Source organism: Agrilus planipennis, unplaced genomic scaffold (assembly GCF_000699045.2).
Source record: "Agrilus planipennis isolate EAB-ADULT unplaced genomic scaffold, Apla_2.0 scaffold196, whole genome shotgun sequence".
NCBI lineage: Eukaryota > Metazoa > Arthropoda > Insecta > Coleoptera > Buprestidae > Agrilus > Agrilus planipennis.
In genome coordinates, this window is record NW_020439032.1 from 401,658 (window position 1) to 422,171 (window position 20,514).

The 20,514-nt window shown below is 32.6% G+C and overlaps 2 protein-coding genes across 2 annotated transcripts in view; one reads left to right on the forward strand and one right to left on the reverse strand.

The window, feature by feature from the left end:
* The window catches only part of LOC108738429 (hexosaminidase D-like), a 76,456-nt gene that overhangs the window by 29,703 nt on the left and 26,239 nt on the right, over positions 1 to 20,514 (reverse strand). The gene's annotated exons all lie outside the window — the stretch shown is intronic.
* Positions 1 to 20,514, forward strand: part of LOC108738422 (cell division control protein 42 homolog) — a 49,948-nt gene that overhangs the window by 24,618 nt on the left and 4,816 nt on the right. The window contains exon 2 of the mRNA XM_018471827.2: positions 6,633 to 6,691. Within this exon, the coding sequence (XP_018327329.1) occupies positions 6,633 to 6,691 (59 nt within the window). The remainder of the gene's footprint in view (positions 1 to 6,632; positions 6,692 to 20,514) is intronic.

Below are 20,514 nucleotides of genomic sequence, written 5' to 3' on the forward strand. Positions count from 1 at the left end.
TCAGCATTTACAGAAAGAGTATTCTCTGTTATGAACGCAAAGTGGCGGGACGACAGGAATAAAGCTTCATTAAAACTAATTAAAAATGAACTTTTAGTTTACTTAAATCTTTGTTTGCCATGTTTAGAGGCTATTAATGTATTTAAGAGCGACAGCAATTTGTTACTGGCTGCTAGGTGTAACAAAAAATATGTTTTTAAAAACAAAAAATAAAATACTTTATTTTTATGCTGAGTACTTTTTTTTTAACCTTTTAGTCGAGAAATACTTTATTTAAAGCCTGAAAAGGTGGCAACCCTAAACCCAACCCAAGTCAACCAGGAAATCCTATCCCACCATTATATAACTTAATCCAACAGTTCCTAGCATTTCACATATTGGTGACCATTGACCACCCTTTGGAAACCTTAACCTAAGCTAGACAACTTCGCATTAACTAATTATGGGGCTCTTTCCTATCGTAACCTAACCTATGTCCATGGGACGTAGTACATACTTGATACATGTCGGTCACAAAATCCTTTCCCGCCATAACTTAACATAAGCCGAAAGTGCACCCTAGGTGCTTCACACATGTCAGTTATGGCTTCTCTGTACCGTAACCAAATCATTCCATCACTACCATATTCTATCTATGACGACCACTTATTGCACCTATTTGTATAAATGGGATAATTCGCGTATTATCCGGTTAATAGCAATATTTTTACCTTTGAAGGTTAGGTTATAGATGGTTAAGTTTCAGAATAACCATACAACTTTCTAAGAAAAAAAAATGTATAGAATGGGTATTAACTGGCTATTATGCGAATTATCTATTTTCTGTTGATTGTTAGTAGGATTTACACTGTATTTGGATGAAGTAGGAACATATTGTCGACTAAGTACTCGGATAAACCATTTCATTAGTTAATCCCGAGCAGCGAGATTAGTCCTCAGGAAGGTGTATCTACCAATAATATGCACACTGTAACATAGCTAAACTCAAAGGATCAAAAAATTTTTGCGTAATGTGGTGTATTATTTCCTTAAAGAGAATGTCCGTTTCTTTATATAGAGTTACTCAGTGTATGGATTACAAGGCAGATAAAATAATCGTAAGCTCAAGTAATGTCTTCGATACGATGAGCTTTTGGATACGTTGAAGGGGTTTTTTTATGGAGAAGGCCTACGCTTTACTTTAAAAGTGGATGATAAGGATTTAGCCGTTGTCCTAAAAACGTAATTCGGTGTTTTCCCTATCTCCCTGTTATTTCATGGTGGAGTTTACATTTGTTCGGTAATCTTGTTTGTGTACAAGTATACCTATAAACCCATGCTATTGTTTCTTACCTGGGAGGCTGGAACACACGCAGGTTATTTCGCAGGTCACGTCTCTTATTGGCCTTGGTCTAACGCACTTTTTTCGACGAGGCTAAATCGAACTGGGACAAATTACAAGTATATGTTTCTGTTAGGGACATACTCTTGGATCAAATGGCTTATACATATTAATAAAGGTTCTTCTATAAATTTGCCATTATACTATACCTATATCGATACGTTGCACTACAAGGTAAAGTGCCTGACAAAGGTCATCTACAAAGTGTGATCGCATCTAAAGTGATTTGTAAAACTTTTCAACATCTTTGCGCTTCTTACAAAACCGAGGAACGAATGAAGCATGATTAACACCAGGATCCTTTTCAAATGATTGACCGCTTTTAGGGAATACCTGGCAGTAGATTTTGAGGATTTTTAAACAAAACAAACCCATTGGCGCCTGAATGAGCAAAGATAGATCATTGATCCTTGCATCCATTAATGTGTTTGACAATGCTCACGCACGAAGTGTGATCGCATCTAAAGTAATTTGTTAAACTTCTCAATATCTTTGCGCGTCTTACAAAACCGAGGAATGAATGAAGTATGAGTAACACTGGGATCCTTGTGAAATGATTGACCGCTTTTACGGAATACCTGTCAGTAGTTGTTGAGGATTTTTAAACAAAACAAACCCATCGGCGCCTGAATGAGCAAAGATAGATCGTTGATCCTTGCACCTATTAATGTGCTTGGTAAAAGTCACCCACGAAGTGTGATCGCATCTAAAGTAATTTGTTAAACTTTTCAATATTTTTGCGCGTCCTACAAAATCGATGAATTAATGATGTACGATTAACATTGGGGGCGTTTTAAATAAGGGACCGTTTTTAGGGGATACCTGGCAGTAGTTGTTACGAATTTTTAAGCAAAACAAACCCAGTAACGTCTGAATGAGCAAAGATAGATCATTGATCCTTGCACCCATTAATGTGCTTGACAAAGGTCACCCACGAACTGTGATCGCACCTAACGTAATTTGTTAAACTTCTCAATATTTTTGCGCGTCCTACAAAATCGATGAATTAATGATGTACGATTAACATTGGGGGCGTTTTAAATAAGGGACCGTTTTATGGGATACCTGGCAGTAGCTGTTATGAATTATTAAAGAAAATAAACCCAACGGCGACTGAATGAATATATATCATTGGTTCATTCTCCCATTATTATCCCTTGGAGATGAGGACAGCTGTCTTTCGAGGACGTTCAATGCTACACAATATATACCTAACATTTGAGCAAGTGTCTTAGTTTGCTCACTACCTGCAGCTACATAGTGACAAATTAAAATACTCTCGCAAAAGCGATTCCGTTGTTCTTTTAATGGACAATGTGTTTTCACAGTTAACAAGTGATGAAGATATGGTAGCCGATGCCCTTAGTTGCGCATGCAAAATAAACAATTTGAAAGTATGCACCCCCTGTGTCAACCACTCTAAGCGACCACTGGTATTTCTCATAGGAATAGGCATTAAAGATCTTCTGAAATAACACTTTTTCAGTTTATTACGTTAAAATGTCATTAAAGTGCATGCGTTTGTTATGCTAAATGAAGATAACTCCATTAGTTGTAGCAAAAGCACTTCTGTTTATTTAAAATTTACGTTGTTATTTACTAACTGCCACCTTTGCGGTTTTTAATGAGCTACTTGCTGAAAACTTTTATATTTCGTTAAAAAAAAAAAAGAATTTTGTGAGTTATTTAACAGCCTGTAAAGCGGCCAAGTTGTTACGAAAAGTCTTGTGTTCGGTCGTGCCCGTTCTTCCCGATGGCCACAAAAACTTAACAAACCGCTTTACATCTGTCGCCTTTTATAACCCAAAAGTAGAGTAATACCATTACCGACAGCTTGCTGTTTTCTTATTTACTTTTAATGTAATTTAATCAAGGATCACGCGAAAAACAGAAGAAAAACAAACTTTTAAGGCTACGCCATAATATTAATAAAAAAAGAAAAGAAACATCTGATGGCTTGTTAACTTTAAAATTAATTAACTATAAAAGTTTCAACGGACTTCATATAAATAACACAACTACATATTGTTTGTTCAAAAATTATGTTCTATATGTGGAAATTTATTAGCTCATCATCATAAAGTCGTCAGTCCTAAGACTGGTTGGACACGTATCTCTACTCTTTTTCCTATCCTTGAGCTAAACTTCGCATTTCCCTAAAACTAGAACAGCCCACATCCTTAACTATTTGCGAACAGTAATCTAATCTAGGTCTACCTCTTCCCCTCCTAATTCCTGTTTCTGACCCTGCGCTATCCTCTGCTTTATATCCCTACTATTCCTTCTATCCTGACTTATCTGGCTTCCTAGTTACCTAAAATCAGCCACTTCTTCTAATTTTTCGTCTCCTATCTTTATATTCGCTCTTTCCCTACTTTTTTTTCCCTTGCATACCAGTATTTTAGTTTAACTTTTATTTATTTGCATACAGTACTGTTTTGTAAATACCGCTTCCATTTTATTTAAAGCTATCTCTAACTCCTCCTTCCTAGATGCTAATACTGCTATATCATCTGCAAATCTAAGCATACTAATCTTTTGCCCTTGCACATCTATCCCTACAGTTGTACTGTCTTTAATGATGTTGATGGCGTCTTCGATGTATAGATTAAAAAGTAGCGGTGACAGTGTGCATCCCTGCCTGACTCCCTTCCTAATATTTACTTCTCTACGTTGCATCCCCAGCTCTATAACTGCCTGTTGCTCTTTATACAAACTAAGTATCACTCTTCTATCTTTGTAACTCATCCCTACATTTTTAAGTATATTTAACATCTTGTCCCATTTAACATTGTCAAAAGCTTTCTCTAAATCTACAAATCCTATGTACGCACTCTTTCCTTTTTTTATCGTTTTCTCTATTGTTACCCGTAAAGCTAGAATGGCCTCCCGCGTTCCTCTATTTCTTCTAAACCCAAATTGATCTTCCCCTAATAGTTCTTCCGCCCTTTTTTCCATCCTCCTCTGTACAATTCTAGTTAAGATTTTTGACGCATGGGAAGTTAAGCTAATTTATTAGCTATGTTACAAAAATGTTTAAGGACAATCTTTTCATAGGTATCTGTACTTTTTTTATGCACAACATTTTCGTCACACTCTGTACATAATAGACTACGGGCAAGACACTATTGCAGCAGGTTTTTATTTTGTTGTAATAATTTTATTTCTGTTGCTACCCGGCAAATATTTATTTGTGATGTTCATGAAAAATAAAAATTTCTTAAATAATTTAGTTATTATTATGATAAATTTATTATTTTATTGGATGTCCATAGTGTCTTGTACCTTGTCCTTTTTTGATAATACAATTTACCTAAACTAATCGTTGACGATTGACTTCTTTGTATTTATTTCTTGTAAACAAATAAACTTTTTATAAGTACATTATTATGCGTTTCAAGTAAATAATTAGTTATTTTTTTTTAAGCTGCGATAACTTTCACTTCTAAATAGATAGCAGTTAGTAACGACGAATGCACTTAATCATGTTATTTGATCAATTAAATCCTTTTAAAACAATAGGATTCAAAGGAAAATAATATTTCAATTTCATACCATATGGGGTTATAAATTGGTACAAGGGGACATTGCTATTATATTATAACAATGACAGGGTTTACCACAATGATTAGAAATAAAACTCTAAACAATTTAAAAATTGATTTTGGAAAGAGTTAAATACATGTTTCGTATAAAACATCAATAAAAATTTTAAAAACAAGGAGGTAGTAAAACCTCAAAAATTTTTGACGTCTGGTTAACCCCAATTGATTTTCCAATTAAAGTTGTACCAATTAAACATTATTACTTTTACTATTTATTTTCTTAATAGATCATATGAATCAATATTCGTAAAAATCAGGTGTTATGATATCATCGATGCTTTGACTCCTTTATCAGTTGCATTATTTGTGTCATGCACATATTGTTATCAGTTATCAAAAATCATCCCACCTTTTAATGCATGTATTTTTATGTGTTTCAAATTGCAACTAATATCGTAAGTTTGCGTCACCATCAAGGTTAACTATGATAATTTGTATTACTTACGATTTGTCTAGAATATTCTTATTTACACCTACGTTAGAAATGGCGTGATAGCTTTATTTGTGATTGTCTCCCTTTTTAATTACATTTTTAATCTAAATTGTAGATACGAAGGAGAAACACGTGCAATTGCAATTAAATTGTAATCGCAGAAATAGTAAACGAAAAATTTTTTTAAGGATTTTAATCGGAATCATATTCAATTGAAAACTACCTAATTAGGACGTACAGACTACAACAATCAAATAATATATCTGTAATTTAAAACTGATCAAAAAGTCCTCTTTAAAATTATTATTAAAAAGAATCAAAATTATTCACAATTGCATTATTTTTGCTGAATTTAGGATTTTGTAGAAAGTCATACAATGGACAAACGAGGAAATACTTTAAACAAAGGATAGACAAACACAAAAGAAATTTTAATCAAATCAAGAAAACACATTTTAATGTTAACTACATACTATAAAGTCCATTAACAAATGTCTCTGGCCTATTTCTTATTGACTTCCGGAGTCCTCTGTTCTCCTATTCTTTCTAATACCTCTTCATTTCTAAAACTCTTTATCCTGTCAACAACCTTTTTCGAATTTCTAAATTAACCGTTCGCTAGCATAGAAGTGACTTCTTTTTATTAAAGGCGACACGACCCTACGCTATCCTCTGCTTTATATCCCTACTACTCCTTCCGTCCTGAATTATCTGACTTCCTAGATACTTAAAATCAGCCACATCTTCTAATCTTTCGTTTTCTATCTTTCCATTCGCTCTTTCCCTACTTTTTCTTCCCTTGCATATCATTATTTTTGTTTTACTTTTATTTATTTTCACACAATACTGTTTTGTCAATACCGCTTTCATTTTATTCAAAGGTATATCTAACTTCTCCTTGGTAGATGCTAGTACTGATATATCATCTACAAATCTAAGCATACTACTCTTTTGCCCCTGTATATCTATCCCTACAGTTGCACTGTCTTTAATGATATTGATCCCGTCTTCGATGTATAGATCAAAAATTAGCGGTTGTAGTGTGCATCCCTGTCTGTCTCCCTTCCATAACTTGCCCTTATTTAATTCGCTATTACGTTTTATACATTTCCACAGAAAATTGTATACAATTTATTAGATTACTTTTATAAAATAATATTTTGAACTTACGTGTTCATGCACCATGTTGATTGTTTTCTGTTTTTTGTTTTAGTGGTCGTACAGGTGGATGGTGAACCAATTAGGGTTGAGCTTTGCGATACAGCCGGGCAGGTAGGTAAAATTCTTATTATTAGTCCCTGTGAACTGCAGCCGATTAATTTTCTCAACCCGAAAGTACCAGTAAACTGTACTGGTATGTTACGTATGTTGCAATAAAAAATTGTTTCATTAATTATGTAATTTTATTAAATGTTAGAATTAATTAGAGTACCTAACGATAAAAGATATAGTTCATTAGTTATTTTAAAATAATATATGTATAAGTTTAGTCCACTTTATATTCGTGTATCAAGGGTTAGCTGCAGTTGACATTTGTCGAGTTTAATTACATCCTACCTGTTCTCTTTATGCCTTGCACATGCGGGTAATTCATACAATGCTACACCTGAACCTTATTAAGTAACGGAAAAAGTTCTTATCTTTCTACGTACACCACCAACCGCATAATAGTATACCTATGTCGGTTTTTGTAATTTTAATTAAGAAGATGTTTCTAATGATTATTTTACTGACTTACGTTGTGGATATGATATGACCACGGGTATTGTAATAATTTAAAATACATATGAGCAGAGATGTGATTTATTTGAAATATTTGCATTTAAAATGCAAATACAAAATAAAAAATACCTATTTTTGTCTTGCATTTAAATGCTTTTTTGAGAAAAGCATTTTGTATTTTATTTAAAATACTTTTCCAAATGTATTTTCTATTTGGAAATTGCAAAACACATTTTTGCCGTTAAAAGTTATGTTAAAGTTGCTCACATTCGCTTTTGAACGTATTAGAAGCTTAAAAGGGGGACAAAGGGACATTCCTTGAATGCCTTCTAGTTCTTTAACTGAAGAGAGCTCAAAAAATTCTAAACTCCTTGGAAATGGATAATCTAAAATATTAAAGTGATATTGTTTTCCGTGTTCAATGTCATGGTCCATGGAGTTTTGAAGTTCCATATTAATATAAACAATATCGCAATCATATACATACACCAGCTGTGTAAAACAGAAATTCAAAATAGTGTGGTGTGCTAATGCGTATTATCCAAAATTCATAGAAAACTATTCGAAAAACTTCACTTATTAGATGAACCCAAAGCTAAAGGAACTATGGATTCCGTTTCTTTTTCTTATTACAATGTGTAGGTGATCAGAAACGGAATGGGGTTGTAAATACTTTAATATAAAATTATTGATGTTGATTTTACATCAATGAAGTTATTTGTAATCCTATTTTGGCTCCAATATTTAAAAAATGAGTAAATGCCTGCAACGTTTTCTTAAAAAATATTTTATAAGTACTAAGTAAATATAGAAACTTTAATAGGTACTACTAAAAAGTATTTTGAAAATACGTATTAGCATTTAAAATACAAAAGGGAAATCTATTTTGTAATTTAAATTTGAAATAACAAATCAAAAAAGTATTTGCATTTCGTATTTAAATACTTTTAAAAATAATTTTGCACGTCTCTACCGTATAATAAAAAAAAAAGGAAGTACCTACAGTCACAGTAACATTTTAAAAATGAATCCATTTAGGGTGTTGTAGATAATTTTGTACATGCATAAATTGTAAAACATTTAATTAATTGCTTATTGCTATGTTTATTATCTTAGTGGGAAGTGATTTGGAATTCACTGACAAATACATAAGTAATTGTTTTGTTGAAATTCTTTGTGTATTGGAACTATGTCATATGGTCAGAATTATCTCGTTTATTTTGATAATTTTGAAGGCATGGGGCGTAATAGTAGACATTCATTATTAAAATCAACTTCCTTTTCGATGGAATAAAAACTGAAGTTATATTAAATTGCTACTGTTGCAGTATTGACAGTTATTGTAATATACCTAAAGTTTTTTAACGAATTTGAAGATCATCTTAAAATTATAACAATATATGCGATTGTGTATATTGAGCAATTTTTTTTGACGTGACAACGTCTTATAATTCGATGGAGCCGGCTGCACGCACGAAAAAACATGACTCATGCGGCGTTACCTCGCTCTGAGGCGTTCCATTTAAGGCTTGAAGTGCAAGCGAGAGCGCGGAACGAGCGACAAAGAGGCACAATCGGGCTCCGCGTTCAGCAGCGTTCGACATCTGTCTCTCTCCTACTTGAGTGAGCGATGCGTCCGCGTGGACAGCTGCTATACAATAATACATTTACATTTACCTCCTTGTCTATATCCATACAAAATATCTATCAAACAAATAAAATTAAAATTTTATTTTGAAAAATGAAACCATTCCATCACTATTTTCTTATGACGTTGTCACGTTCAACTATCGTCAGTAAACCGAATTTACAGACAACCGATTTTTTTTTTTAATTTTGTTAGTTAATTATTTCATTATTAACGCCTTTAGGCTTTAGGTTACTATTTATTGTAATTCTATATCTGTAGTGAATGAAATAATAAGAAATTTAGTAAAAATGCATATTCTGTATGGCACAACTACTACTGAATCGGAAAATTAAGGTGCTTAGTCATTAATTTTTAGAAATCTTTCTTGTTCGTCCTTAACTATAAAAAGCTTTATTAAAATATGATCCTTTCCGTTTAAGATACCAGACAGTGAACAACGTAACAGTAATTAAGGGTTGTAATCTTGACGAGAAGCCAGTCTCAACTAATTTGAAAAAAGTATGCCAGTTTTTGTCCTTAAATTATTACAAAAAATTGAACGTTATATTAATAGTAAAATCATTACAAAAAGTGTTATTAATTAACGTTAGCGTGGGTGTCGAATGTAACAGATCAGAACTGTTAGTTATTCTGCATATGTGTCACCTATTCATTACTTGTCCACATGATTTTTTTATCTCTTTACCCATCTAATAATTTCAAGGCAAACGTGATGAAGTAATTGAATGACTGTATCGAGTGGACTGTATATTTAATATCTTTATTAAATTAATATTATTATATCTAATAACGGACATCACGTTGGTTCTGTTCAAAGACCATTTGCGTCAGTTCGAGAGACCGTAATAATTTTACAGATATATGTCCACCCCAGGTAGTTTCTGAGAATGATACTATCAGCATTCTGTCGTGATATTATGTCAACTGCTTTGGTCTTTAAAAATAATTATGTATTTTACAGCGTGGGCTGATGGCGTCTAGATAAAAATTATTTAACCAATTAATTACTAAAGCAGGTATCTACCTATAACCTATAGCCTATATGACTTGTGCTCTTTTGAATTTAAGCTATATTATGATTTTTATTCTGTGTAAAATGTATTCATCATCATCATACGGTCGTCAGTCTTAAAACGCACCTCAACTTCTTCCTATCCTGAGCTAATCTTCGCATTTTTTCCAAAATTAGAACAACCAACATCCTTAACTATTTAGGTCTACTTCTACCCCTCCTAACTTCCGTTTCTGCCTCTAATATGTCTCTGACTAGACCATTATGCTTGAGAACTAACTTATTTCGCCTATTTCTTATTGACATCCATAGAGTCCTCTGTTCTCCTATTTTTTCTAATACCTCTTCGTTTCTAAACTTCTCTATCCACGGTATCCTCATCATTCGCCTGTAACACCATATTTCTAACGCTTCTAACCCTTTCGTTTCCGCCGCATCCACTGTCCATGTTTCGCACCCGTACAGCGCCGCGCACCAAACATACACCTTTAACAATCTTTTCCATATTTTTAAATTAATCGTTCGCGAGCATACAAATGACTTCTTTTTATTGAAGCCGATTAGACCCTGCGTATCCTCTGCTTTAAATCTCTACTACTCCTTTTGTCTTGACTTATATGACTTCCTAGATACCTAAAATCAGCCACTTCTTCTAATTTTTCGTATCCTATTTTTACATTCGCTCTTTCCCTACTTTTTCTTCCCTTGCATACCATTATTTTTGTTTTACTTTCATTTATTTTCATACAATACTGATCTATCAGTACAGCTTCCATTTTATTTAAAGCTATCTCTAGGTCCTCCTTGCTAGATGCTAATACTGCTAAATCATCTGCAAATCTAAGCATACTAATCTTTTGCCCCTGTAAATCTATCCCTGCAGTTGTACTGTCTTTAATGATGTTGATGGCGTCTTCGATGTATAGATTAAAAAGTAGCGGTGACTATTTGACTCTCTTCCTAATATTTACTTCTCTACGTTGCAGCCCCACCTCTATAACTCATCTCTACATTTTTAAATATTTTTGAAATTGGGTAAATGTCTAGATGATGGCTCCTTTGGGGGTGGGGTGGGTAGGATCGAAAGAGGAGGACTCCCCCACCACTGTACCATAAAAAGTTCGTGGCGGTCTCACCCCCATAAAAAGTTATGGGGTTAGACGAGGGTGGGGGAAGGGGGATCGAAAGAGGGTGGTCACCTGTGTAAAACCCCATAAAACATTTGCGGCGGTCTCATAAAAAGTTATGGGGGTTGAAAGTTGATTATTTTGACAATTTTCGTACACTATAATTCAAATAAAATTCAATAAAACATTTTTTTTCTATAAATTTTCAACCTGGTGAAGGTGGGGGATCGAAAGAGGGTAGTCACTTGAACAAAACCCGTTAACCTAACCTAACCTACCCTATTGATAAAGATATTTGAATAATGTTTTATATTACTTTCTCAATATTTTTATGTATTNAACGAACGCTGTTAACAGTTGAATTAAAAGGGTTGTCAACAATTTAAACAAACGCAGCAAAATACCGAAAACTAGTACATATTATTATAATAGATATAAATATTTATATGCCTAGAAATGTATAAAAATTGGCATATTTATTAACTTTGAACCCCCATAACTTTTTATGGGGGTGAGACCGTCACGAACTTTTGGGAGAGACCTCCTCTTTCGATCACCTCGAAGGGGGTGGGAGTGGGGGCCATCATCTAGAACTTTACTTGAAATTGTATTACATGTTACAAAAATGAGTTACGAATTCTAATGTGTTTCCTTTATGTGTGACGTCATCTTTGACTTACGTACCTTACGTGTATATATAATAGATGGCGTGATGCATACATCAAGCCGGCATTAATACATTTAAATAGACAAAAAGAAAAGTACTAAAATAGAACATTCCACTGTATGTTGTTGTTCATGTTCCACTTTGATCGAATCTCTGCCTCGTTCTTTCAGTAGCTAGAAAGTGCAAACGTATAATGAGTGTCGACATATGTATATGCATCGTACTTGCAGGTAATTGTAAATGTGGTAAATAACGGCCTAACCTACAACGATATTATTTAATTTTTTATTCACTTGTCGCACTCAAGGTCTCCAAGCTGTCTGTGCTTGTAGTCTTGTTGCTGCTGCTCGGAATGGGTAAAATAATCGTAATTAGTGCAGAATGTAAAAGATAACCATATACGACCGTATTCTGTTGTTGTTGGTCTACTATATTTGTATAAATATACAAGTATGTATGTATGTACCCGAGAGCTTTAATAATACTAGAGGCAGCAACTCAATATACATTAGCTCAGTTGCAAAATATGTGAGGTCAAATTTTTTTGTTGTTGAGTTTATATTATATAGGTAGGTATGAAATTTTATGATTCGCGAATAACTAGGGCAGATGTTAATAAGATGAAGGAAAACATAATTAATTAATTAGCAGTGGTAATAACTGGAAAAACGGCTGCGAACAATGATAGTGGCCGAAACAAAAGCTGTCAATAGCTGAAACAATTGAACGATGTTGAAAATCGAAACGTAACATCGCCAATAATTGAAATAAACAATGATAAGAACTGAAACAACGGCTGCGAACAATTAAAATAAACGCTAATAACAATCATTGAAACAAACATTGTTAAGAGTTGAAAGAAACGAAGTTCAAAATCGAAAAACAACGCCGCCAACAATTTAAACAATCAATAGTAACAACTGAAACAATTGTAATGTTAAGAACTGAAACAACTGTAAGAACTGAAACAATGGCTGCGAACAACTGAAATAGACTGATAATAATTGAAGTAAACGCCGCTAGCAATTGAGACAAATAACAGTAAGAACTGAAACAACCGTAGGAACTGAAACAACTGCTGCGAAAAATTGATGAAGACGCCGATAACAATTGAAACAAACGCTGTTAACAGCTGAAATAAACGATGTTGAAACTGAAACAAAGGCCGCCAACAATTGAAACAAACAACGGTAGCAACTGAAATAAATGTTAATAAAATTGAAACAAACGCTGTCAACAACTGAAACAAAAGGTGCTGATAATTGAAACAATTAAACAATGGTAACAATTGAGACAATGCCTGCTTGCAATTTTCAAAAGTGCTCATTGATTCTCCTGTATGGAATTAGTTTTTTGTTCCTCTGGAAAACCCTTTTTATGGGCTATATTTGCAATATTATTAAAAAAAAAGAAGAATAATAACAATATTGGTTCCTGTTTCATTTTTTACACACTAGCTAAAAAGAAAGTCACAAATTACATACTTAACTATCTATATGTACAAACATTCGATAACTTTCTCCTTTTTTGTGTTGTATATATTATGTTGCAAATTAGTATATCACGTAATGATGTATTTTTGTAGTTTTAATCGCTATTAAATTATCAGTCTATTGTTTTATGAAAATAGAACTTCCTCATCGAACGTAAAGTACGATAAAACATATATATTTTTATTATTAGAATATGAATCCCTGCTCAATGGGATTATGGACATTCCTTTTGATTAGTCTGGGAGTTTGCGAAAATTAACTCGGTTGTTCCACTTTGATCGAATCTCTGCCTCGTTCTTTCAGTAGCTAGAAAGTGCAAACGTATAATGAGTGTCGACATATGTATATGCATCGTACTTGCAGGTAATTGTAAATGTGGTAAATAACGGCCTAACCTACAACGATATTATTTAATTTTTTATTCACTTGTCGCACTCAAGGTCTCCAAGCTGTCTGTGCTTGTAGTCTTGTTGCTGCTGCTCGGAATGGGTAAAATAATCGTAATTAGTGCAGAATGTAAAAGATAACCATATACGACCGTATTCTGTTGTTGTTGGTCTACTATATTTGTATAAATATACAAGTATGTATGTATGTACCCGAGAGCTTTAATAATACTAGAGGCAGCAACTCAATATACATTAGCTCAGTTGCAAAATATGTGAGGTCAAATTTTTTTGTTGTTGAGTTTATATTATATAGGTAGGTATGAAATTTTATGATTCGCGAATAACTAGGGCAGATGTTAATAAGATGAAGGAAAACATAATTAATTAATTAGCAGTGGTAATAACTGGAAAAACGGCTGCGAACAATGATAGTGGCCGAAACAAAAGCTGTCAATAGCTGAAACAATTGAACGATGTTGAAAATCGAAACGTAACATCGCCAATAATTGAAATAAACAATGATAAGAACTGAAACAACGGCTGCGAACAATTAAAATAAACGCTAATAACAATCATTGAAACAAACATTGTTAAGAGTTGAAAGAAACGAAGTTCAAAATCGAAAAACAACGCCGCCAACAATTTAAACAATCAATAGTAACAACTGAAACAATTGTAATGTTAAGAACTGAAACAACTGTAAGAACTGAAACAATGGCTGCGAACAACTGAAATAGACTGATAATAATTGAAGTAAACGCCGCTAGCAATTGAGACAAATAACAGTAAGAACTGAAACAACCGTAGGAACTGAAACAACTGCTGCGAAAAATTGATGAAGACGCCGATAACAATTGAAACAAACGCTGTTAACAGCTGAAATAAACGATGTTGAAACTGAAACAAAGGCCGCCAACAATTGAAACAAACAACGGTAGCAACTGAAATAAATGTTAATAAAATTGAAACAAACGCTGTCAACAACTGAAACAAAAGGTGCTGATAATTGAAACAATTAAACAATGGTAACAATTGAGACAATGCCTGCTTGCAATTTTCAAAAGTGCTCATTGATTCTCCTGTATGGAATTAGTTTTTTGTTCCTCTGGAAAACCCTTTTTATGGGCTATATTTGCAATATTATTAAAAAAAAAGAAGAATAATAACAATATTGGTTCCTGTTTCATTTTTTACACACTAGCTAAAAAGAAAGTCACAAATTACATACTTAACTATCTATATGTACAAACATTCGATAACTTTCTCCTTTTTTGTGTTGTATATATTATGTTGCAAATTAGTATATCACGTAATGATGTATTTTTGTAGTTTTAATCGCTATTAAATTATCAGTCTATTGTTTTATGAAAATAGAACTTCCTCATCGAACGTAAAGTACGATAAAACATATATATTTTTATTATTAGAATATGAATCCCTGCTCAATGGGATTATGGACATTCCTTTTGATTAGTCTGGGAGTTTGCGAAAATTAACTCGGTTATAAGTTAAAAAAGACAAGCTTAATTCAGCCCTTTTGAAAAATTAAACGTTGTAGTGCATATGAAGTGCGAAGGCGATAATTATCGGAAACTTTTAAAGTTGAAAATTTATGTCAAACCTTTCCTGGTGTTATCTTATCAAGGTGGCCTTGCTAAGCGGCGATGTGCGATAGATAACGATGACAAACAAAGAAGTCTGTTCAACACACTCCTGAAATTTATTAACTGGTCGAAAATTGAGCTGTCCAAATCCGAACAGCAAACATGTTGTCTTTCGGATTCATATGCAAATGCTAGCAAAAATTTAAATGTCAAGGTCGTCATAAATTGCTTCATGCGAATTGAGACAAACTTTTATTATTCACATATCTTCTTGAACTTTATATTCCTCGGAATGTTCCGGACGGGCTGACCAGCAGCGATATTATGGGAATGGGAGCATGTAGCATATTTATTATATTTGATGCACATATTTCATTAAAGTTACAACCACGCGTGCAAAAATGCATAAATATGAACACGAGTGCAGTAAATTTATACAAGTACATTGTAAACAACCACTTGTATATTTTTATTTTTGTTATAAATAAATTCGTACTTTTTAAAATGATTTTATTATTCTGAGAATCGATAAATGCGAACACTTCTTTGAGTGGCAGAGATTGATATATATTGTGTACAATGTGTCTAACTTTTTGTTTTTTGATTTGCGAATATATATAACGTAATTAATAGCAATTGAAATAAACGCCACCGATTGAAACAAATGTTGCCAATAATGGAAACAAACGCTTACAAAAGTTATTATCGAAAACAACGATCCTAGCAATTGCAACGAACGCTGTTAACAGTTGAATTAAAAGGGTTGTCAACAATTTAAACAAACGCAGCAAAATACCGAAAACTAGTACATATTATTATAATAGATGGGCAAAGTTTTACTACTTTGTGCTTGAAAATGCGCTTTTAGGGGTTGTAACCACTGTAGTTTAAGCCGTCTTAAGAACATGTAATTGTGGTTTTATAAAAATACCTTTCAAACTGCTTAAGAATTTAATTGCTTTGGAATTGGTAATTGGAAATCTTGGAATATTAAAATGTAATTGAAATTTCATGGGTTAAAGCACTTGGTAAATGTTTAGATGATGGCCCCCACCCCCTTCGGTGGGGTCGAAAGAGGAGGTCTTCCCCACCCAGTGGCGGATTATCCATAAGGCAAAGTAGGCATATGCCTAGGGGCGCAAAGTTAAAAAGGGGCGCGCGCGGAAGTTTTTAAACCTAAAAGAAAATAAGGAAATATCTAATAAAAAAAAGTATTTTGCAAAATATATGACCGCTAGAGGGGCGTCTATGAGGTGCTAGCCTAGAGCGCTCTCGACATTTAATCCGCCTCTGCCCCCACCACTGTACCATAAAAAGTTCGTGGCGGTCTAACCGCATAAAAAGTTATGGGGGTTAGATGGGGTGGGGGAAGGGGGGGGATAGAAAGAGGGTAGGGGTGATCGAAAGATGGTGGTCACCTGAGTAAAACCCCATAAAAAATTTGCGGCGGCTCACCCCCATAAAAAGTTATGGGGGTTGAAAATTGATTATTTTGACAATTTTCATACACTATAATTCAAATAAAATTCAATAAAAAAAATATTTTCAAGCGGGTGGAGGTGGGGGATCGAAAGAGGGTGGTCACTTGAACAAAACCCGATAACCTAACCTAACCTANTAATTTCATAGATTTCTTTTTAATAATGCTTGAATGACTAGTTCGTGTATTTACAGGAAAACTTTTATCCCACGATGATAGGTTTTCAAAGTATGATTATTTTTAATTCTAATGTAATTCTTTTGCTTTTGACTGTAATTGTACTTTCGTATAAAACATGAATGCCTTTAGAAAAAGGGAACTTGACATTCGAATTGTACGAACGATTATAATGGTAAAGAAGGTTGATGTTTCGAAGCTGCATTACGGGATAGGTTCATTTCAATGGAATGAAAGTTTCTTCAGTTCAGCAAAAAGAGAAAATGAAAATAAAACCTGATAATCTACTAGGCACATAATCCTATTCTGAAATGCATCGTCATTGTTACTAACGATGCTTTGGAATAATGATCGTTCTTTATAGCAATGACTTTTATGTTAGCTATCTTCTAAAAACGACTTAAAAGAAGCTCTAGTACATTTTTGAAAAATAGAAGTATCAGATGTGTGGTTTAACTGAATTTGATATCATACTAGTTTATTAAAAAAACCCCTGTACATACACAATAATTTTTATTCAAATGTGTTTAGCAAGTAGAAAGAAATAATTTGATCATGCAAACTAGTAGAATTCAACTTCAAAGCATTAATGTAAATTGTAAATAATCCGTAAAGAAATTGACTGATTAATTATGTAAACAAAGCAATAATCTTAAAATTATTCTGCAAATATATTACCGTTATTGTTTCTTTCCTTAATGGTGTATTCTTTCCATCTGATACAATATTTGATTTCTAGAATAAGAACGGAAGAAACTATTTATTATTTTTTACTTTATTCGCTAAATCACGTATAATAGATATGTAGGGGCAAAGATAGAAAGAATGATGAACTTGATAACGTTGTATTCAATTTGCTTTATGTGCTATCCAAATTGCTGTTTTGGTGTTGTCATAAAAGATCAAGTGCAATTTTTGGTCAATTTTCTAAACAATTTTGATTATAGACCAAATTATGTTGTTAGCTATTTATGCAGAAAAAGTGGTAAATATATTAGTATGTACTTATTATGTTTTCCGAAATTTTATTGTGGTGTTTGGGTTTTTTGGTTACACATTTTTTACGTGTGTGTTATGTTAATGAGTGTTAACAAAACTGTGTTATTCACTGATAAACGTTTTCAAAGTAATTACAGTTATTATTACTTTTAATGTAATTTTCTTGCTAACTATTTAATTATCCTTTAAAACGTGAATGTCTTAACTTAACTTAAGAGAACTTCTAAAAACGTTTATCAAGACGAAAAATAAAAAGAAGTAATTCTTTAAGACTATCCATGCTTCATGGTTGACAAAAAAGCCTCAAAAAAATCTAACTATCGAATTAACTTCATTTACTAAATTTACAGATGCTGTACTTTTTGCTAAAGTCATGACTGACAACGATTATTACGTTTGTAATTTTGTAAATGAATCAGCTATGGTAGAATTTCTACCACCCCAAAATTTGGTTTATGTAGTCGATTGCAGTTGCAATTCTGGACTCGAAATTTTGATTTTGGTAAGTAACTCTATGGCCTTAAAGCCAATTAAAATAAATTTACATTGCTTCTGATTAAAATACATAATTAATTAGAAAGTTTTTTGATAATGCTATGTATAACTTAATGTTTTCCGTGGTTCGCAAATAAATAACTCATTTAATGAATATGAAACATTTTGATATTTAATAGGGATTAATATCAAATATTAATGTGAAAATTCATTTTGATTCTCTCCCACTATTAACTACCTCAAATTAATGAGGGAAAAATTGTTGCTGTTGTCACATCCTTGCCTGGAATCGAACCCGGGACTTTTGGCTTTACGCACCAACGCTATGACGTCTAAGCTACAAGAGGTTACAACAGCAACAACGACGAATCGTACATATTAGGTCACAGAAAATTTTTCCCTCATTAATTTGAGATAGTTTATAGTAAAAGAAAATTAAAATGAATTTTCACATTAATATTTCATTTAATGAATTTGTTTTATTAATACGTAGTGACTAATAGTAACTGTATATTAAGGTGTTACATATTTTTGGCGTTGCAAATTGACTATAGTTTTAGTTCGTTGCACTCGGCCGTTTGTTTCTCCTTCTGCCCTATTCGCCTCTATAAAATTTCGCACAAATTAACACACAATACGATTGTTTGTTCGCTAAATGTCACTCGGTTGTTGGCTTGCGTAATCGTCGGCGGGTTTAACCCACTTTTTTTAATTTGTAGAATAATTAGAAGAAAACGATTTTCGAGTTAATTCGTCAACCGATCGCTAAAATTATCAACCAAATGACCCATTTACCCATGTCGATGAGACAGTTTACTGTGTTCTCCGATAATAATTAGATACAGCTTCTAATTATTTAAATTTAAACATTTTTTTTTAACACAAACTAGCAGACTTTTTGGTTATTGATTAATTTAATTATTATACACAACAATTAGTTCTAAATGTGCTAATAAAACTCTTAAATCAATAAATACGTAATAAATAAAAAATTGGAAATTGACAATCGTAAAAATTAAGAAATGAACCGGTTTGAATTCGATTCTTAATTGTTAATTTATTATAATATAGGTACTAATTAACAAATTTTCTATTGCTATTTATTCATTTAGTTAATTGTTATTCTTGTAATACATGTTGTGCTACTTGAATATTAATTTATTGTTCAAACACAATATCTTTACTGCGTTAAGGATATGTTTATAACTAATAATAAAACTTACATGAAGATATCAATTGTNTTATAGTACAGTGGTGGGGGAGAACTCCTCTTTCGATTCCCCCCACCCCACCCCCTTCGGGCCATCATTTAGACCTTTACCAAACACTTTTTGTAAGGGGTTTGGGCTTTAGATTTGGAGATGGATACTTTGCTTAGCTCTGCTTATTGAATGCACATCATTCTTGGTTCTTAATTGTGATTTTTAAAGTTGTATTATTTTATTATTATTATTATTAGATAATAAAAAAGGGAAGCGGTTTTTATAAATAAAATCGAATAAGTACTTTTACTACAACACATTTGGAAATATCATCAACAGATTGTAATGACGACGCGACAAACTAACGTATTAAGTATGATAAGAATTGTTTATTTTAATTCGATTCCGAAATAATCTAAATCGTGTACGTGTTTGTATCTGGGTGCATTTTTTTTATCGTAAATATGGAAAAGTGAAAACAAAAATATTTCTGGTGATTGCAAACATATGACTGTAGGCATTATAGGTACATAGGAATGAATCAAGTAGGAATGCTTTTGTAATCGGTTACAGTTACAAAATTTTGTTGCTCAATGCGTACATATAATTCTTTTTTTGTTCGGCGCCCAGATTTTTAGTTAATTACACGCCTAAAACAACAATTTGCGTAAATAATTTTCGTTACGCGTTATTTTATTGCGTAATGCAAAAATACAACTCGTTATAACTATGTAGTTAATCGTTTATGTACTTATTTTGCCTAATATATGGTGTGTCTACATAAGTTGGCAGTATATGGGAAAATTTTTTATTATTAATCTTGCCATAAAAAGTCCTGCATGGTCTAAAACACATAAGGACATAATCAGACTTAATAATTTATTGATCATAGACAAATTTTGGCACAAAATATGAAATTTGTGTAAGTGTAAAGTAACTATATTTCGGAAAATAATGGTTTTCTTATAAATTTTACTCGTTTATTTCTATGGGGCATACTTTTAATTAGAATTTTTTCATTAAAATCATAAATATTTACACACATATTATTCTGTTAATTGCTAATATATGTTTATT